Raw genomic sequence first — 23,488 nt, 5'->3', positions numbered from 1 at the left:
GCTTTTTTGTCTGTTCATTGATATTTCTCAGAGATGCCTTGGCTGATTTCAATGATACTAGGTACAAAGACACAGTGAGGAGGTATACATATTCACATGTATTATGACCTTATTTCCTGATTTGATCAAATATGGCTGCCTGGCGACCATTTTGAATGTCAAAATCCTGTAAAATCCAGTTTTTAGGGTGTGTCCATCATCATTTCTCGGATATGCCTGGACCGATTTTGCTGAGACTTGGTACAAACAGAGTGACCAGATGCACATTGATTTTTTCAAGGAATCAATTAATGAGCTCATTTGCATATTTAATTAATAATTTGTTCTTGTTAATATCTTGTGAACTAATAGTCCAAATCAGACCAAACTTGGTAGAGAGTTGATTTGTCAATATAAGATATATGCTATGCAATATTGAGTTTCAATTTAATTAACGAGCTCATTTGCATATTTAATTAATTTTGAATTTTTCTCAATAGCGTGTGAACTAATTGTCCGAATGAGACCAAACTTGGTATAGACTTACTGAATCTGTCAATATAAGATATGTGCTGTGCAATATTGACTTTCAACTTAATTAATGAGCTAATTTGAATATTTAATTAATTTAAATTTTTGTTGATATCTTGTGAATAGTTCATGTATTTGCTATTTAATAATGACTCAATTGAATTTCCATATTCAATTAATTGTGAATTTTTGTTAAAATTAATGCAAATTATACCAAATTTAATAGAGATGTCATAGCTTTTATCTTTGAGTAACATACTTTTGATTTTCAACTTAATCTTCCTACCCGATTTTATACATATACATTCAAACTTTATAATTCATAGCCAACTATAAACACACCTGACAAGTGGGGGCTGTGTCATCTTCAGATGACTTGTTTTTATACCAATTTAACATACTGGCAACATCTGTAATACATGTTCCACCGCTTTCTGACTGTAATTTATCGAATATAATTATGTTGTATTTGTATGGTATTAATGATCTAACTTTTCTGATGCAACTTTCGATTATCGATATATGAATGGGACATTCTTTTTACTTTTCAGTTCCCACCATCAATGAATGAACTATTTTATTTGAAGTTGTGTGTAAGTAGGAGCTATTACCTCAGTTAAACTTTCATAATGATTGGGCAAAGGTCGAATAACATTACCATCACCATTCGTAATGTAATCGTAACTGTGCATGTTATCATTGTCTTCATTGTCTGTCGTATCACTTCTCGTATTATTTCCGAATTCACTTATCGGATCAACAACTTCTAATTGAAAGTCAGTACCTCTATTTAGACCACAACGTGCGTCACGCCTTGCCTTCAATCGCCGATAGTATAACACAGCAACAACAGCAATCGGGGGAATAAGTACGATTAATACGACCAACGAGCAGATAATTGGAATAATCATCAAAGTATCAATGGTTACAGTGCTTTTAGCTTTAGTGAAATAGTCAGACTGCAATTTTAGCTCAGTTGACGTTCTGTAAGTGTGTTTCTCTGTCGTGGGGATGGAATGGTATTTGCTCAAGTAAGACGGATTGGCTGAAATGGCTGCCGAAGCTGTACGAATCGAAGGAAAATGCTCGCGTGTTATGTCAATCGTATTCATTACATACACTGATCTCGGCGACACAGTAAAAACGCCTGATTGGTTCGTAATAGTCTCTGTAGTACTGTGTGTTGGTGTGGGGCTCATGCGGTTGTCAGTGGTGTCATCGTCTTGAGTAGAAGAGTGCGATGCAGGTGATATTTCAGTAGTGGATCGCCCTCTCGTTGTTATGAAAGGCGAGATTGTATCAGTCAAGTTCGAAGAAACGATAAGCCGCGTTGAGTATGAGGGCGTTGGTCTGATAATAAGATTCACAATTAAATCAACGCCCGCTGACCCATTGCCAAGAATATTTTCTGCAACGCATTTGACCATATGTAGATGATCACTGTGTTGAAAACCATTGATAGTAAGTTTAGATCCCCCTATGTTATTTTCAATCATGAATCTTTCACCAGATGAAATAGGAACACTCTTTTTATGGTCTGAAATGTACCATGTGATTTTGGTCACCGGGGGATTTGCGTCAGCAAAACATACGATTGATTTAATGTCATCCGCATTCGTGACATACACTGAACTCGGTGACACAGTTACTGATGGTTGATACTCAAAGTCAAATGGTCCTAAAGTGCATGTTTTGTTCATATTGATATCAGGTGAATAAATCACACATGTCAGAGTCGTGTTTACATCGCCCATCTCAGCTTGCCATGTAAGGGTATTGTTGAGAATATATTTGCTGGATGACACTATGGTATTAGTGTATCCATTTACATGTTGTGTATTCCAAGTCACTGTCACGTTTGGTCGATTCCTTGCTATGCAGCTCAGTCGTGCAATGTCTTTAGGTCTGTCAGGTGGTCGTGATACAATCTCACAACGAGGCTCACTATAGACAGTCAGCAGTGCAATCCTTGACCAATAGTACACATCATTTCCTGTATTCACACCACATCTATACATACCAGTGTCGTCTTCAGTGGTTTTTACAAATTCTAAATTATATTTCCCGTTATCATGATGCCCAGATATAATCATATTAGTTACTGTACCAAGAATGTATTCATTATATGTGAAGATTATGTCATCTCTTTGCCATACAGTATAATAACTTGATAGCATGTTCTTTACAGTACACATTAATTGTGCAGGTTGGCCTTGGAATACGTTTGTGTCAGTAGGCTCAGAGATGAATTCTGGAGCTTCAATAATAATCACCTGAGTTCCATTAGATGTGTAGTTCATACCACTATTTGAAAGTACTCCACAACTGTACGTGCAGCTGTCATTTATATAAGTATATGTAAAATATAGCTTGTAATAACCATCAGTGATGTTTACGCTTATACGATTTTCTTCATTAGGGACTTGGATATTATCATCAAATGCAATCATGTTATTATAATATTTCATCCAAAACAGTTCGTAATCTGGTGGTATATTCCGTAGACTACAAGAAAGCATCAACTCATTTTCTTCAATAACAGATATATGATCAATGTTATTGGATAATTGTAGAACGGTCATCTCAGCAGATTGGCTCCAAACCGTAGTGCCGTTCAGGAGGTTTGCCCCACATCTATACATTCCCGTGTCGTCGAATATGACGTAATTAAACATCAGGTTGTACACACCGAGACTGGAATTTCCGGATACCCCGATACGATCACTACCATGAAACTCGCGATTGATAAAATGATTGAAAGTTATTTGTTTCTGAAAATCCATCTGCCATAGTAGGTAATTCACAGATTCCATGTTAGCAACACTGCAATGAAGCGTTACACTGTCCCGATCCAACGTTATCACGTCAGCAGGATGGCTAGTGAATGTATTCGCAGCAATAATGGTTGAGGTCGCCATCCAAATAAACATTATGTGAAACTTTAAACTCACGCGGCACATGATTATTCTATAAGAAAAAATAGTAGACATTCTTCAATCAGGAAAACGTAAGTACAACAAATGTATATACCTATGATAAGGTGAAACAATAAAAAAATTCTTATTTCAAAAGCAGGGTCTAGTCTCAAATGGTAAAGTGTTGTCGACAGACAGTAGTACTAAATATTTGCAAACCTCTGGGTCATGGAAGCTATTGTACAATCAAGGAAGTAGGATATATTTCCTACAAGCCCTCCTCACTCTACAGAAATAAATAACATAGATATATATTATTGATTATGCTACATATAGCCGAATGGAAAGCTTGTAATATTGTCCTTACTCATGTTAATTTACGGTTTTAAAAGCTGTCATAGATTAATATTGCAAATGCTCCACCCAATGGTAAGAGACTGTTTGTGCAATTATGATTTATATACATGCCATGGTATCGACGATGACGATGACGATGACATGTCTCTAAAATATAATACACATAAGAAGCCTATTTCACTCACCCACAGGTATTTTAACAATGCTGAAACGCTTTTACTGGCAGTCCTCTACGAAAACGGGGTACCATAGTGTATGCAAACAATCAATCACTTGCATTGAGTGTGTACGTCTGGCTAGCGTTTATTGGACAATGAAGTCACATAAAAAGTCAGAGGTTACGTCGACTGTATCGTGGATCCTATTTGTTCTAATGTGAATTCTAAGTGGCAAGTAAACAAGACGTTTAAGGTTGTTTTCTGGTGTAAATTATACAAGGACATGGTTGTGCAATATTCAAATTCTAATGTTATCAGCAGAAATGTCTAGAATTCAGAATCTAGTCTGCATTTATTGTTGTTACACTTCGTCAATTTAGACTAATATAATTATACAGGTTATTAGTGACACTGACTGCCGGACATTTTCTAGAATGGTGCTAGTAACACGTGTGCGTGGAATAGAGAGATTTAACGTCAGTTATCGTCAGTGTTGTTCGACAAGCGTGTGCACTGTAAGTCACTGTCACGTTTGGTCGATTCCTTGCTATGCAGCTCAGTCGTGCAATGTCTTTAGGGCTGTCAGGTGGTCGTGATACAATCTCACAACGATACTCACTATAAACAGTCAGCAATGCAATCCTTGACCGATGGTAGACATCATTCCCTGTATTCACACCACATCTATACATAAATACCAGTATCTTCAGTTATTTTAGTGAAATATAGCTTGTAATAACCATCAGTTATGTTCACACTTATAAGAGGACTGTACCTTATCACTAAATGCAAACCCATCATTCGTGTCTCTTACCCAAAAACAGTTCTACAAGAAAGCATCAATTCATGCGTCAGAACAGACGTATGATCAATGTTATTCCATAATTCTAGAACGGTTATCTCAGCACCTTGGCTCCAAACCATATGTAGCTTTCACATCTTTATATTCAGGTGATTGAATCCCTAAACTTGTCTGGCACTCCTCCACCATAATTATTTTTTCCGTTTAATTATTTTCATAGTGGTCACCACTGATGTAGATAATACGAGATATATTGCATATTTACGACGAAGAATTACGATTACAAAAATACCCAAGATGAATTGTACTGACAATGTTATGTAAGTGGGCCGCCAATTGACACTTTCCGAGTTCCGCCAATGGATTAAATAGTCTTACGATTACTGATTTGCTACCGCATCATTTAAAAGCAATTTATTTATTTTGTATTGCTTCTCGAAAATATAGTTTGGCATGAACATTGAGACGAATATAATTTACGTCTATCAAGAAAATATCTCTATATCGTGCCCACGCTCTGATAAACCGGAAGTGTGGTTCTTCATCGTGCGTTCTAGCTTATGGTGCAATTTTAATAAACTTTATTTAAAAAATAAAACTGAAATCGTCACAGCCAAATTAAATGATACCTTTGTTACCAAGCCCATTTCCCCCATCGAGACATATATGATATGCCATTTATTGATACTTGAATGAAGCTTTTCGGTGATTATTACTCCCAGCTGCAATGCTGAATATGGAATCATCTTCATCACTCTTCGAGGCAACTGTATTGTTTTCTCAGTGATTGGTATTATAGTGCTGTACAATGTGCGATGTCGTGTAACAATTCTCTATAATAGTAAATATACAATGATTGTATATTCTAAAGCAAATCGTTTATATAATGTTGAAAATGGATGTTCAAACTGTTCAGGCAAAAAGAATAACACTTTTTGGAATCCGTAAAATGTAAAATTCACACAAAGTCCTGCATTGTCCAATTAAGCAAGAGAAATAATTATGACAAACAACGCTCAAGATAAAATCGTCATCTGTGTCAGACGTTAATACCAAATACATTGTCGTGAATATGAAATAATGTTGTTTAATACCATAATGAAAACAATACAATTTAACACCACATGTACCTTAGATTTGTTCAATATTGCATTTGACAAATACAGCTAGGTTATGCAAAAGTACTCAAAATTATCTACAATATTCCTTTATTAATTTGTTTTGTCATACTATATATAATGCTAGTATGTTAATGTGCAGTAATAAACGCGGCACAAAACTCTTATATATTAACTTAGTTCATAGAGTTATTTTAATTATTGTTATTGTATATATTGGATAAGTATTGTTATTTTCAAACTTCTTTTTCTTTCCTATACATGCAGTGTAACTTTTCAACTTTATAAATCTGTCTGGAATAAATAAATAATGTATGTAGCATTCGTCAGATTTACATAGTAACTATATGCTTATCATATATATACAAATATACACGTGTTAGGAATAAGGTACTTGTTTAGTCCCCGTTTCTAAAGTGTAACGCTGTGTACACGTTAGTAGACATTTCTCCAAGGGCTTGATAATCCCTTTCATCACGCAACACTTCATGTTCAAGACCGTCGCGTATATGAATGTTCTGATATTTGTGTTCGGCTGTTGTGTCCGTTTGTTCTTGCGTGGTTGCTACATTGACATCTTCTTGTTGACTTACATCTATACTGATTTCCTGTTGATGGTTGGCTCGATTTAATTCCATTCCCGCGTTGGCATACGCGATATATGCAGTTTTGTGCCGTGTGAGTGTGTCATACTCTGCCACTGATGAAGACGGGCTACCCTGGCCTTGCAGACATTCTTCCACAGGTTGTCTTTCTGGTAAACGGTTAGAATATAAACGGTTAGCTTGTATGTCTCTGCCCTGGCTGTCAGAAGAGTGGATGTCAAGGTAACCACCATCTCGGTACTCTTCCATGTAAACACTCTCATCTAGTTTATCTTCCTTATTGCATTTCGATATACACACTTTCCTCCGAATTAGAACAATAACGAGTGTTGATACGACTGACGTAGCTAATGAAGCCCCTAACACCCCAATTATAATTGCATATTTAGGAATGTTGTGATTTGAAGTCGGACTATATTGTAATGTGCTCGATGGTTGGTTGGATTGTACGAAACTCGACGAAGTATGGAAACTGACCGAAGTTGAGATAGAGTTATCATGACTGGTTGTTGTAGATAAAATATTCACCGTGATGTTGACCTCAGCAGTGTTGTACCCGACACCATTCAACACTGAACATTTAACAATCGCCCCATCGTCACTGTCAGTAAACGAAGATACTTCTAAAACGTGACCATTAACACTAAATCGCCCTGGTTTGCTCGTACCATCTACGAGTAATTCGTCATCGTACAACCACAGTAGAGTGTTAACCGGTGGATTTGCATTTACATTACAATGAAACGTAATTGTATCTTGAAATGCAGTCACCGTAGGTTTCCTCGGTATAATTTCAACAGTTGGTGGATATTTAATATCGAATGGTCCCAAAGTACACTTGTCCTCAACAATTCCGTCGTGTGACATCGTACAATCAAACTCAATACTTGTGTCGTTTCTTGTCGGTGTCCAAAACAACCTCCGATAGGCATATTGACTGTCAGTCCAGAAAATAGATTCGACTGTCCCGAATTTCTGAACGCGCCATGACAGTGTTTTCAATGGGTCGCCATTTTTAGATTGACAAAGCATACTTGTGTTTTGTCCTTCGATAACATTGTCTGACTCTAAAACACACTTGGGTCCGATTGCGAGAACTGTGAAGTTTGCTGGCGGCGATGTATCACCACATTGACCACCAGACGTCGCCACACAACATTGATAAAGTCCTCTGTCAAAAGTTACATTCACATTTTCGATCCACAGTGTGTAGACCAGCCCTACTGGGACCACAATTGTTCTTGTAGAGTCAATCACGCCTGGGATACCAATAACTTGAACTCCCGTGGAAAAAGGAATTCCATTTTTTGTCCACCTAACACTATGTCCAGGTTCGAGTCCGTCCACACTACAGGTCATCGTGACATTTTCACCTTCTATAGCAACCAAGTCTTCAGGTGTCATTACTAAGTTGTTTACCGCTGCCGATAATGGACGCTGAACAAATATCACAATAAAGGTTAATGTAATAGCGTAGCGTTGTATTGCCACCATTGTGTTGACCCCGTCTAGTCGTATATGAAGAAAACAAGGAAAAAGCAACAGTATTAGTTGATATAACCGGAGTTGATAATCTCATCACAACCATTCTTAGGATTGTGGAAGATTATTATGTACTTCCGGGTTTAAATGGTCAAGTGTTTGGACAACATTTTTGACTAAGGAAACGCAATCAATGTTAGAAATATTAAAATTCTTTGTTTCTTGGGATGTTGAAAACTAAAGTGTATTTAATGCTATTTTTTATATTAAAAACAAAATATCCTCACTGTGCTGAATAAATACAGAGTTGCAGTTTCAACAGATCCTGTGTTGCATTCATCAACTTTTAGATACAAGACAATGTATATACATATATCAGTTTAATCAGGTCATATGTCACATGCACCTACTTGTAGGTACTATCCAATTAGTGGCCTCCACTAGGTATGTCGCCCAATACAAGCATTACTAAGTTTAATACAAATATCCAAGTGAGTGATCACCAATACAGTTTCCTTATACATACTTCTTATTATTACTTTGTTCAAGTTTTCCAGCGTCAGTTAGGTGTAATACTAGGATAAACAATTTCCAGTTGCAAGGTTTTGTTTCGATTAATATAAATACTCACCCCCCCAAAAAGCGCCCCAATAATGTACATTGTAAACCTGTGTCAGGCATACTAAAACACTTCTTGAGAAATCGTTATACAATAATACATGTTATCATCTCATTATACATAATTTCCAGGAACCCTTTTTACAGAAGATTTTCATATGCATAGCGTATTTCATTTTAATAGTACATGCGCTTATATAAATGGCAAATGTATGTATAAGCAAGCTAAGGAATATTACAATGGTCCAGCCCACAGTATTAAAATGATCTGTTCAGTTTTAGAGCACAAACCTTTCAAAGTCATAGTCATAGTAATATTAAGTATTATGTCGCAAATGCCCTTGTGAATAGGGTCAAAATTGCTTTCCAAAGTATACACCAGTCCCTGTTTAAAACGAGATAATTTCCTCTGTATGTGAGCATACTTACATATGCACTTGTATCCCGGATATGCCTGAATTGATCACATTCAAACTTCACACATGCATCACATATCGTAGGATGCATTTGCACATCCACACTTTTCATTATCCAATGTGGCCAAATGGCTGCCATCTCAGTCCTAAACATTTACATATTTTACACATCGCTTTTAACAACACATAACCTTACATGAGCTAGGTTTCTTTGATTTTGTGGCAAGATGTGAGCCATTTGTTTGGAACAAACATATCTGGAATCGAACTATGATATAGTACTCCAACGCCGTTATAAACGTTGCTCAATCCATAGTAAATGATTATCCAGTTTCATGTACCCTGAGATGGTCTGGAAAGTGATAGGTGTGTGGAAATGCTGGTGGTACATCCCTATAATGCTTCCAGTGTAGTTATGAAAGCACAACAATACAAACAAATGACTTTTAACAGAGCTTTCAGTAAAGTTCAATAAAACAAGTACACATATTTACCATAAATACGACAGTTTCAGGAATGATTTATCTTCAAACTATCTAAAATTAAAGATATTTGCATGAATCGCATTCTAATTTAGTGACGTAAATGTATTACCTCACACTGCTCCCAGACGTTCAACGCTTCTTGAATTTAAAAATCTAATTCGGGTAATTCGCAATTTTACACACAGCACAAGCAAGTCAATATAAATTTGCTAATCAATATAAATTTGCGCCGAAACAATTTTTCACTGCCTCTGGGTTCAGTGACATTGTGACAATGCTGATGCTGATTTATAAAAGGTCGATGCGTAAGGTATACATGTATCTCACATACATTATGTGTGTCTTTGTCAAGCAAGTTTTTCAATTCTACTACGCCTAATGTTATGCTTGAATGAATCGAACCAACATTTTTTTCATCCCAAGGAGTTTACTCAATGACCATAGGTCAAGATATCAATGTTGGTATGAACTACTATATAACCTATATCAACTATACTTTTCAGTTCCCACCATCAATAAATGTACTTGTAATTAAGTTAATAATGCTATTCCATTTGAAGTTGTGTGTAAACAGAAGCTATTACCTCAGTTAAACTTTCATAATGATTGGGCAAAGGTCGAATAACATTACCATCACCATTCGTAATGTAATCGTAACTATGCATGTTGTCATTGTCTTCATTGTCTGTCGTATCACCTCTCGTATTGTTCTCGAATTCACTGATCGGATCAACAACATCTAATTGAAAGTCAGTACCTCTATTTAGACCACCACGTGCGTCACGTCTTGCCTTCAATCGCCGATAGTATAACACAGCAACAACAGAAATCGGGGGAATAAGTACGATTAATACGACCAACGAGCAGATAATTGGAATAATCATCAAAGTATCAATGGTTACAGTGCTTTTAGCTTTAGTGAAATAGTCAGACGGCAATTTTAGCTCAGTCGACGTTCTGTTAGTGTGTTTCTCTGTCGTGGGGATGGAATGGTATTTGCTCAAGTAAGACGGATTGGCTGAAATGGCTGCCGAAGCTGTACTAATCGAAGGAAAATGCTCGCGTGTTATGTCATTCGTATTCATTACATACACTGATCTCGGCGACACAGTAAAAACGCCTGATTGGTTCGTAATAGTCTCTGTAGTACTGTGTGTTAGAATGGGGCTCATGCGGTTCTCAGTGGTGTCATCGTCTTGAGTAGAAGAGTGCGATGCAGGTGATATTTCAGTAGTGGATCGCCCTCTCGTTGTTATGAAAGGCGAGACTGTATCAGTCAAGTTCGAAGAAATGATAAGCCGCGTTGAGTATGAGGGCGTTGGTCTGATAATAAGATTCACAATTAAATCAACGCCCGCTGACCCATTGTCAAGAATATTTTCTGCAATGCATTTGACCATGTGTAGACGATCACTGTGTTGAAAACCATTGATAGTAAGTTTAGATCCCCCTATGTTATTTTCAATCATGAATCTCTCACCAGATGAAATAGGAACACTCTTTTTATGGTCAGAAATGTACCATGTGATTTTGGTCACCAGGGGATTTGCGTCTGCAAAACATACGATTGATTTAATGTCATTCGTATTCATTACATACACTGACCTCGGTGACACAGTTACTGTTGGTTGATACTGAATTTCAAATGGTCCTAAAGTGCATGTTTTATTCATATTGGTATCAGGTGAATACATCACACATGTCAGAGTCATGCTTTCATCGCCCATCTCAGCTTGCCATGTAAGGGTATTGTTGAGAATGTCTTTATTGGACAACACTCTGGTACTAGTGTATCCATTTACACGTTGTGTATTCCAAGTCACTGTCACGTGTGGTCGATTCCTTGCTATGCAGCCCAGTCGTGCAATGTCTCTACGTCTGTCAGGTGGTCGTGATATGATCTCACAACGAGGCTCACTATACACAGTCAGCAGTGCAATCCTTGACCAATAGTACACATCATTTCCTGTATTCACACCACATCTATACATACCAGTGTCGTCTTCAGTGGTGTTTAAGAATTCTAAATTATATTCCCCGTCATCATGATGTCCAGATATAATCACATTAGTTACTGTACCAAGAATGTATTCATTATATGTGAAGATTATGTCATCTCTTTGCCATACAGTATAATAACTTGACAGAATGTTCTTTACAGTACATATTAACTTTGCAGGTTGGTGTTTGAATACGTTTGTGTCAGTAGGCTCAGTGATGAATTCTGGAGCTTCGATAATAACCACCTGAGTTCCATTAGATGTGTAGTTCATACCACTATTTGAAAGTACTCCACAACTGTACGTGCCACTGTCATTTATATAAGTGTATGTAAAGTATAGCTTGTAATAACCATCAGTGATGTTTACGCTTATACGATTTTCTTCATTAGGGACTTGGATATTATCATCAAATGCAATCATGTTACTATAATATTTCATCCAAAACAGATCGTAATCTGGTGGTATATTCCGTAGACTACAAGAAAGCATCAACTCATTTTCTTCAATAACAGATACATGATCAATGTTATTGGATAATTGTAGAACGGTCATCTCAGCAGATTGGCTCCAAATCGTAGTACCGTTCAGGAGATGTGCCCCACATCTATACATTCCCGTGTCGCTGAATATGACGTAATCGAACATCAGGTTGTACACACCGAGACCGGAATTTCCGGATATCCCGATACGATTATTATCATGCAAGTCGGAATTGACAAAATGATTGAAAGTTATTTGTTTCTGAAAATCCATCTGCCAATGTAGGTAATTCACAGATTCCATGTCAGCAATACTGCAATGAAGCGTTACACTGTCCCGATCCAAAGTTATCACGTCAGCAGGCTGGCTAGTGAATGTATTCGCAGCAACAATGGTTGAGGTCACCATCCAAATAAACATTATGTGAAACTTTAAATTGACGCGGCACATGATTATTCTGTAAGAAAAAAATAGTTGATATTCTTCAATCAGGACAAACGTAAGTCTATACCAATAAATAATAATAATATTTCAAAAGCAGGGTCTACTCTCAAATGGTAAAGTGTTGTCGACAGACAGTAGTACTTGTGCTAAATATTTGCAAACCACTGGATCATGGAAGCTATTGTACAATCAAGGAAGTAGGATATATATCCTACAAGCCCTCCTCACTCATGTACCGCCAGAATTAAATAACATAGATATATATTATTGATTATGCTACATACAGCCGAATTGAAAGCTTGTAATATTGTCCTTACTCATGTGAATTTACGGTTTCAAATGCTGTCATAGGTTAATATTGCAAATACCCCACCCAATGGTAAGAGCCAATTATTGTGCAATTACGTTTTATATACATGCAATGGTGTTGATGACAGGTCTCTAGAGTATAATGAATAAAAAAAGACTCACCCACAGTTACTTTAACAATGCTGAAACGCTTATACTTGTAGTACTCTGCAAAAATAGGGTGCCATAGTGTATGCAAACAATCAATCATTTGCATTGAGTGTGTACGTCTGGCTAGCGTTTATTGGACAATGAAGTCACATAAAAAGTCAGAGGTTAGCTCAACTGTATTCTGTGTCCTATTCTAGTGTGATTCGAAACGGCGGGTAAACAAGACATGTTTTCAAGTGTAAATTATACAAGGACATGGTTGTGCAATATTCAAATTCTCATGTTATCAGCAGAAATGACTAGATTTTAGAATATAAGCTGCATTGATTTATTATTGGTACACTCCGTCAATTTAGACTAATATAATACAGCTTATTAGTGACACGGACTGCCGAACATTTTCTAAATTGGTGCTAGTAACACGTGTACGTGGATTAGAGAGATTTAACGTCAGTTATCCTAATTGTTCGCAAACATGTGTATATTCCAAGTCACTGTCACGTTTGGCCGATTCCAGCTATGCAGCTCAGTCGTGCAACGTCTTTAGGTCTGTCAGGTGGCCGTGATACAATCTCACAACGAGGCTCACTATAGACAGTCAGCAATGCAATCCTTGACCAATAGCACACCTCATTGCCTCTATTCACACCTCATCTATACATACCAGTGTCGTCCTCAGTTATTTCAGTGAAATATAGATTGTAATAACCATCAGTGATGTTCACACTTATACGATTTTCTCCATAAGAGGAATGTACCTTATCACTAAATGCAACCCCGTCATTCGGGTCTCGTACCCGAAAACAGTTCTACAAGAAAGCATCAATTCATGCATCAAAACAGACGTATGGTCAATGTTTTTCGATATTACTAGAACGGTTATTTCAGCACCTTGGCTCCAAACTATAGGAAACCTCATAGAGGTATGCTCCACATCTATATATCTAGGTGATTGAATTCCTAAACTTGTTTTGCACTCCATCTTCACTCCCATTGATTAATTTATATCACCAAACTGCGATAATCTTCATATATTTGATCAGTTATAAAGATAATTTTTCCGTTTAATTATTTTCATACTGGTCACCACTGATGCAGATAATACGAGATATATTGCATATTTACGACGAAGAAGCAAATAACGATTACAAAAATATTCAAGATGAATTGCACTGACAATGTGATGTAGGTGGGCCGCCAACTGACATTTTCCGAGTTCCGCCAATGGGTCAAATGGTCTTACGATTACTTGTTACCGCATCATTTAAAAGCTCGCTTATTTAACACAAATGGATACCGTGCCAGAACCTACAATTAGATTCTGCTAAAACTGAAATATATCATAACATTTGATGTAAATATGACATAATTTGCCACGCTTTCACATCTGAAGAAACAGTGAGGTGTTGGCACAAACATTCAAGTAGGGGTAGTTGAACTTCCAAATGTTGCTGTTCATCAATCATTGTGTTTGATTTTACAGATATGACGGAGTCGCTGTGTTTTGATTAAATGATGTGTCGAAACAAATTTGTAATAATATAATAAAATAATATACATGTGAATACAAATAAAAAAGCTGTTTTATTATGAAACATTCAGTAATGCCTATTTCTAGGAGAAATACAAAAACAAGTTCATGACCACTCTCAGGACTTTCCAGATCAAGTATAATAAAAAAATACCTGAATAAATAAGAAAAGGTAATTTATTTTGTATTGCTTCCCGAAAATATAGTTTGGCATGAACATTGAGACCAATATAATGTACGTCTTTCAAGAAAATATTCCCATATCGTGGCCCACATTCTGATAAACCGGAAGTGTGGTTCTCCATCGTGCGTGCTCGCTAATTTCAATAAACTTTCTTTTAAAAAAAATTAACGGAAATCGTCACAGCCAAAATAAATGATACCTTTGTTACCAAGCTCATTTCCCCCATCGAGACATATATGATATGCCATTTATTGATACTTGAATAAAGCTTTTCGGTGATTATTACACCCAGCTGCAATTCTGAATGTGGAATCATCTTCACCACTCTTCGAGGCAACTGTATTGTTTTCTCAGTGATTGGTATTCTAGTGCTGTACAATGTGTGATGTTGTGTAATAGTTCTCTATAATAGAGAATATACAATGATTGTATATTGTATATTTTAAGGCAAATCGTTTATATAATGTTGAAAATGGATGTTCACACTGTTCAGGCAAAAAGAAAAAAAAATGTTCGGAATTCCTAAAATGCAAAATTCACACAAAGTCCTGCATGGTCCAATTAAGCAAAATAATTAATTATGACAAATATCGCTCAAGATATGTGTCAGACGTTAATATGAAATACAGTGTCGTGAATATGAAATAATGTTGTTGATACCATAATGAAAACATTACAATTGAAACTCACATGTACCTTAGATTTTTCTAATATTTCTTTTGACAAATACAGCTATGTTATGCAAAATCATCTACAATATTCCTTTATTAATTTGTTTTGTCATAGTATATATAATGTTAGTATGTTAATGTGGAGTAATAAACACAGCACAAAACTCTTATATATTAATTTAGTTCATAGAGTTATTGTAATTATTGTTATTGTATATATTGGATAAGTATTGTTATTTTCAAACTTCTTTTTCTTTCCTATACATGCAGTGTAACTTTTCAACTTTATAAATCTGTCTGGAATAAATAACGTATGTAGAATTCGTCAGATTTACATAGTAACTATATGCTAATCATATATATACAAACATACACGTGTTTTGAATAAGGTATTTGTTTAGTCCTCGTTTCTGAAGCGTAACGCTGTGTACACGTTAGTGGACATTTCTCCAAGGGCTTGATAATCTCCTTCAGCAGGCAACACCTCATGTTCAAGACCGTCGCGTATATGAATGTTTTGATATTTGTGTTCGTCTGCTGTGTCCGTTTGTTCCTGCGTGGTTGCTACATCGACATCTTCTTGTTGACTTACATCTATACTGATTTCTTGTCGAGGGGTGGCTGGGGTTAATTCCATTCCTGCGTTGGCATACGCGATATGTGCAGTTTTGTGTCGTGTAATTGTGTTATACTCTGCTACTGATAAAGTCGGGCTACCGCGGCCCTGCAGGCATTCTTCCACAGGTTGTCTTTCTTGTAAACGCTTAGAATATACAGCTTGTATGTCACTTCCCTGATCGTCAGAAGAGTGAATGTCAAGACAACCACCATCCGGGTACTCATCCATGCAAACACTCGCATCTAGTTTATCTTCTTTATTGCATTTTGATATACACACTTTCCTCCGAATTAGAACAATTACGAGTATTGATACGACTGATGTAGCTAATGAGACCCATATCACCACATTTATAAATGTATATTTAGGGATGTTGTGATTTGAAGTCGGACTATATTGTATTGTGCTCGATGGTTGGTAGGATTGTACAAAACTCGACGAAGTATGGAAACTAACCGAAGTGGAGATAGAGTTATCATGACCGGCTGTTGTAGATAAAATATTCACCGTGATGTTGACCTCAGCAGTGTTGTACCCGACACCATTGAACACTGTGCATTTCACAATAGCCTCATCGTCACTGTCAGTAAACGAAGATACTTGGAAAATGTGGCCTTTAACACTAAATCGCCCTGGTTCGCTCATACCTTTTATGAGTAATTCGTCATCGTACAACCACAGTAGAGTGTTAACCGGTGGATTCGCATTTACATTACAATAGAACGTAATTGTATCTTGAAATGCAGTGACCATAGGTTTCCTCGGTATGATTTCAACAGTTGGTGGATATTGAATATCAAATGGTCCCAAAGTACACTTGTCCTCAACAATTCCGTCTTGTGACATCGTACAATCAAACTCCACACCTGTGTCATTTTTTGTCGGTGTCCAAAACATCCTCCGATAGGCATATTGACTGTCAGTCCAGAAAACAGATTCGACTGTCCCGAATTCCTGAACGTGCCATGACAGTGTTTTCAATGGGTCGCCATTTTTAGATTGACAAAGCATACTTATGTTTTGTCCTTCGATAACATTGTCTGACTCTAAAACACACTTGGGTCCGATTGCGAGAACTGTGAAGTTTGCTGGCGGCGATGTATCACCACATGGACCACCAGACGTCGCCACACAACATTGATAAAGTCCTCTGTCAAAAATTGCATTCACATTTTCGATCCACAGTGTGTAGACCAGCCCCACTGGGACCACATTGGTTCTTGTAGAGTCAATCACGCCTGGGATACCAATAACATGAACTCCCATGGAAAAAGGAATTCCATTTTTTATCCACCTCACACTATGTCCAGGTTCATGTCCGTTAACAATGCAGGTCATCGTGACATTTTCACCTTCTATGGAAACCAAGTCTTCAGGTGTCGTTACTAAGTTATTCACTGCTGCCGATAATGAACACTGAATAAATATCACAATAAAGGTTAATGTAATAACGTGGCGTTGTGTTGCCAACATTGTGTTGACCCCGTCTAGTCGTATACAAAGAAAACAAGAAAAAAGCAACAGTATTATCTGATATAACCGGAGTTGATAATCTCATCACAACTATTCGTAGGATTGTGGAAGATTATAATGTACCTTCCGGGTTCAAATGGTCAAGTGTTTAGACAACATTTTTGACTAAGGAAACGCAATCAATGTTAGAAATATTAAAATACTTTTTTGGGGGGATGTTGAAAACTAAGGTGTATTTAATGCTAATTTTTCTAAATTAAAAACAAAATATGCCCACTACGCTGAATCAATACAGAGTTGAAGTTTCAACAGATCCTGTGTTGCATTCATCAACTTTTAGGTACAAGCCAATTTATATACATATATCAGTTTAATCAGGTCATATGCCACATGGACCTACTTGTAGGTACTATCCAATTAGTGGCCTCCACTAGGTATGTCGCCCAATAAAAGCATTACTAAGTTTAATACAAATATCCAAGTGAGTGATCGCCCCTATACTGTACATTGTAAACCTGTGTTAGGCATACTAAAAAACTTCTTGATAAATCGTTAACCAATAATACATGTTATCATCTCATTATACATCTTTTCCAAGAACTCTTTTTTTACAGAAGATTTTCAAATGCATAGCGTATTTCATTTTAATAGTGCATGCGCTTACATAAATGGTCCAGCACACAGTATTAAAATGATCTGTTCAGTTTTAGAGCCCAAACCTTTCAAAGTCATAGTAATATTAAGTATTATGTCGCACGCAAATGCTGTTGTGGATAGCGTCAAAATTGCTTTCCAAAGTATACATCAGTCCCTGTTTAAAACGAGATAATTTTCTCTGTCTGTTCATACTCACATGTATCCCGGATATGCCTGAACTGATCACACACATATCACACATCGTGGGATGCCTTTGCTCATCTACACTTTTCATTATCCAATGTGGCCAAATCTCAGTCCTAAACGTTTACAGATTTTGCACATGTAATCCTGTTTCCATTGTATCGCTTTTAACAACACATAACCTTACATGAACAAGGTTTCTTTGATTTTGTGACAAAATGTGAGGTATTTGTTTGGAACAAACATAATTGGAATCGAGCATTCATTATTGAAATTTAATATAGTCCTCCAACACCGTTATAACGTTGCTCAATCGACATTAATCGTAAATTCTGGGTTGAAAGGAGCCCTGGGCATTCATAACCTACCCATAAAAGATCCATAATAGGTGTACAGAGATTTGGAAAAATGAGTATCCAGTTTCATGTAGCACGAGGTGGACTGGAAAGTGGTAGGTGTGTGGAAATGCTGGTGGTACATCCCTATAATGCTTCCGGTGTAGTTATGAAAGTACAAAAATACAAACAAATGATACTGAGTTTTAACAGAGCTTTCAGTACAGTTCAATAAAACAAGTATGCACATTTATCATAAATACGACAGTTTCAGGAATGATTTATCTTCAAACTATCTAAAATTAAAGATATTTGCATGAATCGCATTCTAATTTAGTGACGTAAATGTATTACCTCACACTGCTCCCAGACGTTCAACGCTTCTTGACTTTAAAAATCTAATTCGGGTAATTTGCAATTTTACACAAAGTACAAGCAAGTCAATATAAATTTGCTAATCAATATAAATTTGCGCCAAAACAGTTTCTCACTGCCTCTGGGTTCAGTGACTTATAAAAGGTCGATGCGTACGGTATACATGTATCTCACATACATTATGTGTGTCTTTGTCAAGCAAGGTTTTCAATTCCACTACGCCTAATGTTATGCTTGAATGAATCGAACCGACTTTTTTTCATCCCCAGGCGTTTACTAAATGACCATAGATCAAGAGATCAATGCTGTTATGAACTACTATATAACATATATCAACTATCTATACCATGGTGCTTCTCATGCTGATGCCATTCACAACATGAAACGACATAAACGTATGATTGGCAGGCGGGGTCTTTCACATTGCTTTAAATTAACCAATCTTCTGATTTTCATTACGAGTTAAAGGATGTTGGTCGTCGTCGCGCTGTGTTGATAAACATTGATTTTCCCACAACTCAATGCTTACTTCTACTGAAATCCCGAGTACGAGTTTTGGCCTGGGTGCGCCTTGCACTAATTACCGCCGGTGACACCTTCCATACCTTCCAATCACCAAAAAACTATCTTGGTTGCCTCTCACATTGTATTCGTTAATCTACACAACAGTTTGATTATATGAGACCCTATCTCGCGCATGCGTGCCGCGACAACCACCGCACTTTAAGCAAAAATTAAACACTAACACTGACTAAGGTAGACATGCCCATAATAAAACAATAAAAACAAAACAGATAAACGAAACTACATTTTCATACCAATTTAACATACTAGACACAGCTGTAATACATGTTCCACCGCTTTCTGACTGTAATTCATTGAATGTACTATTGTGTTCATGATCTAATTTGTCTGATGAAACTTTCGATTATTGGCATATGAATGGGACATTCAGTTCCCGCCATCAATAAATGGACTTGTAATTAAGTTAATAATGCTATTATATTTGAAGTTGTGTGTAAATAGGAGCTATTACCTCAGTTAAACTTTCATAATGATTGGGCGAAGGTTGAATAATATTACCATCACCATTCATAATGTAATCGTAACTATGCATGTTGTTACTGTCTCCATTGTCTGTCGTATCACCTCTCGTATTATTCCCGAATTCACTTATCGGATCAACAACTTCTAATTGAAAGTCAGTACCTCTATTTAGACCACCACGCGCGTCACGCCTTGCATTCAATCGCCGATAGTATAGCACAGCAACAACAGAAATCGGTGCAATAATTACGATTAATACGACCAACGAACAGATAATTGGAATAATCATCATAGTATCAATGGTTACAGTGTTTTCAGCTTTGGTGTAATAGTCAGACTGCAATTTTAGCTCAGTCGAAATTGGTTGATGCGTTGACGTTCTGTTAGTGTGTTTCTCTGTCGTGGGGATGGAATGGTATTTGCTCAAGTAAGACAGATTGGCTGCCGAACTTATACTAATCGAAGCATAATGCTGGTGTGTTATGTCATTCGTATTCACTACATACACTGACCTCGGTGACACAGTTACTGATGATTGATACTGAATGTCAAATGGTCCTAAAGTGCATGTTTTGTTCATATTGGTATCAGGTGAATACATCACACATGTCAGAGTCGTGTTTACATCGCCCATCTCAGCTTGCCATGTAAGGGTGTTGTTGAGAATATCTTTGATGGATGACACTATGGTATTAGTGTATCCATTTACATGTTGTGTATTCCAAGTCACTGTTACGTTTGGTCGATTCCTTGCTATGCAGCTCAGTCGTGCAATGTCTTTAGGTCTGTCAGGTGGTCGTGATACAATCTCACAACGAGGCTCACTATAGACAGTCAGCAGTGCAATCCTTGACCAATAGTACACATCATTTCCTGTATTCACACCAAATCTATACATACCAGTGTCGTCCTCAGTGGTTTTTGCAAATTCTAAATTATATTCCCCGTCATCATGATGTCCAGATATAAACACATCAGTTACTGTATCAACAATCAATTCATTATATGTGAGGAATATGTCATCTCTTTGCCATACAGTATTATAAATTGATTGTATGTTCTTTACAGTACATATTAACTTTGCAGGTTGGTTTTCAATTACGTTTGTGTCAGTAGGCTCAGTGATGAATTCTGGAGCTTCGACAATAACCACCTGAGTTCCATTAGATGTGTAGTTCATACCACTATTTGAAAGTACTCCACAACTGTACGTGCCACTGTCATTTATATAAGTATATGTAAAATATAGCTTGTTATAACCATCAGTGATGTTTACGCTTATACGATTTTCTTCATTAGGGACTTGGATATTATCACCAAATGCAATCATGTTATTATAATATTTCATCCAAAACAGTTCGTAATCTGGTGGTATATTCCGTAGACTACAAGAAAGAATCAACTCATTTTCTTCAATAACAGATATATAATCAATGTTATTGGATAATTGTAGAACGGTCATCTCAGCAGATTGGCTCCAAATCGTAGTACCGTCCAAGAGGTGTGCCCCACATCTATACATTCCCGTGTCGCTGAATATGACGTAATCGAACATCAGGCTGTACACACCGAGACTGGAATTTCCGGATATCCCGATCCGATTACTCTCAGGCAAGTCGGAATTGACAAAATGATTGTAAGTTATTTGTTTCTGAAAATCCATCTGCCATTGTAGGTAATTCACAGATTCCATGTCAACAACACTGCAATGAAGCGTTACACTGTCCCGATCCAAAGTTATGACGTCAGCAGGCTGGCTAGTGAATGTATTCGCAGCAACAATGGTTGAGGTCGCCATCCAAATAAACATTATGTGAAACTTTATATTGACGCGGCACATGATTATTCTATAAGAAAAAAAATAGTTGATATTCTTCAATCAGGAAAACGTAAGTATATACCAATAAATAATAATAATATTTCAAAAGCAGGGTCTAGTCTCAAATGGTAAAGTGTTGTCGACAGACAGTAGTACTTGTGCTAAATATTTACAAACCACTGGATCATGGAAGCTATTGTACAATCAAGGAAGTAGGATATATATCCTACAAGCCCTCCTCACTCATGTACCGCCAGAATTAAATAATATAGATATATATTATTGATTATGCTACATACAGCCGAATTGAAAGCTTGTAATATTGTCCTTACTCATGTGAATTTACGGTTTCAAAAGCTGTCATAGGTTAATATTGCAAATGCTCCACCCAATGGTAAGAGCCAATTATTGTGCAATTACGTTTTATATACATGCAATGGTGTTGATGACATGTCTCTAGAGTATAATGAATAAAAGAAGTATCTTTCACTCACCCACAGTCACTTTAACAATGCTGTAACACTTATACTTGTAGTCCTCTGCAAAAATAGGGTGCCATAGTGTATGCAAACAATCAATCACTTGTATTGAGAGTCTACGTCTGGCTAGCGTTTATTGGACAATGAAGTCACATAAAAAGTTAGAGGTTACCTCGACTGTATTCTGTATCCTATTTGTTCTAATGTGGTTCGAAGCGGCGAGTAAACAAAACTGGTTTTCAAGTGTAAATTATACAAGAACATGGTTGTGCAATATTCAAATTCTCATGTTATCAGCAGAAATGTCTAGATTTTAGAATATAACTGCATTGATTTATTATTGGCACACTCCGTCAATTTAGACTAATATAATTATAGAGGTTATTAGTGACACGGACTGCCGAACATTTTCTAAATTGGTGCTAGTAACACGTGTACGTTGAATAGAGAGTTTTAACGTCAGTTATCCTAATTGTTCGCAAACATGTGTATATTCCAAGTCACTGTCACGTTTGGCCGATTCCAGCTATGCAGCTCAGTCGTGCAACGTCTTTAGGTCTGTCAGGTGGTCGTGATACAATCTCACAACGAGGCTCACTATAGACAGTCAGCAATGCAATCCTTGACCAATAGCACACCTCATTGCCTCTATTCACACCTCATCTATACATACCAGTGTCGTCCTCAGTTATTTCAGTGAAATATAGATTGTAATAACCATCAGTGATGTTCACACTTATACGATTTTCTCCATAAGAGGAATGTACCTTATCACTAAATGCAACCCCGTCATTCGGGTCTCGTACCCGAAAACAGTTCTACAAGAAAGCATCAATTCATGCGTCAAAACAGACGTATGGTCAATGTTTTTCGATATTACTAGAACGGTTATTTCAGCACCTTGGCTCCAAACTATAGGAAACCTCATAGAGGTATGCTCCACATCTATATATCAGGTGATTGAATCCCAAAACTTGTTTTGCACTCCATCTTCACTCCCATTGATTAATTTATATCACCAAACTGCGATAATCTTCATATATTTGATCAGTTATAAAGATAATTTTTCCGTTTAATTATTTTCATACTGGTCACCACTGATGCAGATAATACGAGATATATTGCATATTTACGACGAAGAAGCAAATAACGATTACAAAAATATTCAAGATGAATTGCACTGACAATGTGATGTAGGTGGGCCGCCAACTGACATTTTCCGAGTTCCGCCAATGGGTCAAATGGTCTTACGATTACTTGTTA

The 23,488-nt window shown here is 36.8% G+C and overlaps 2 protein-coding genes across 2 annotated transcripts; both read right to left on the bottom strand.

The window, feature by feature from the left end:
- Positions 1 to 5,813: 5,813 nt before the first annotated feature.
- Positions 5,814 to 7,827, bottom strand: LOC146736164 (cell adhesion molecule 2-like). The gene has a single exon (XM_085505393.1). It carries the CDS (start codon positions 7,822 to 7,824, stop codon positions 6,259 to 6,261), a length of 1,566 nt encoding a protein of 521 aa, XP_085361519.1. The 5' UTR covers positions 7,825 to 7,827; the 3' UTR covers positions 5,814 to 6,258.
- A 6,590-nt stretch (positions 7,828 to 14,417) lies between these two features.
- On the bottom strand, positions 14,418 to 17,286 carry LOC146736163 (uncharacterized). Its single transcript, XM_085505392.1, has one exon. The coding sequence runs from the start codon at positions 17,193 to 17,195 to the stop codon at positions 15,636 to 15,638; it is 1,560 nt and encodes a 519-aa protein (XP_085361518.1). The 5' UTR covers positions 17,196 to 17,286; the 3' UTR covers positions 14,418 to 15,635.
- Between the last annotated feature and the right edge of the window lie 6,202 nt (positions 17,287 to 23,488).

Source organism: Saccoglossus kowalevskii, chromosome 11, assembly GCF_978046115.1.
Source record: "Saccoglossus kowalevskii chromosome 11, keSacKowa6.1, whole genome shotgun sequence".
In the NCBI taxonomy this organism is placed as follows: domain Eukaryota; kingdom Metazoa; phylum Hemichordata; class Enteropneusta; family Harrimaniidae; genus Saccoglossus; species Saccoglossus kowalevskii.
This window is presented reverse-complemented; position numbering and strand designations above follow the sequence as displayed.

What these genes read in the sequence shown, in the direction of transcription:
- LOC146736163 (XM_085505392.1), bottom strand. Translation starts at nt 17,195, where the DNA reads ATGACCTGCATTGTTAACGGACATGAACCTGGACATAGTGTGAGGTGG.
- LOC146736164 (XM_085505393.1), bottom strand. Translation starts at nt 7,824, where the DNA reads ATGACCTGTAGTGTGGACGGACTCGAACCTGGACATAGTGTTAGGTGG.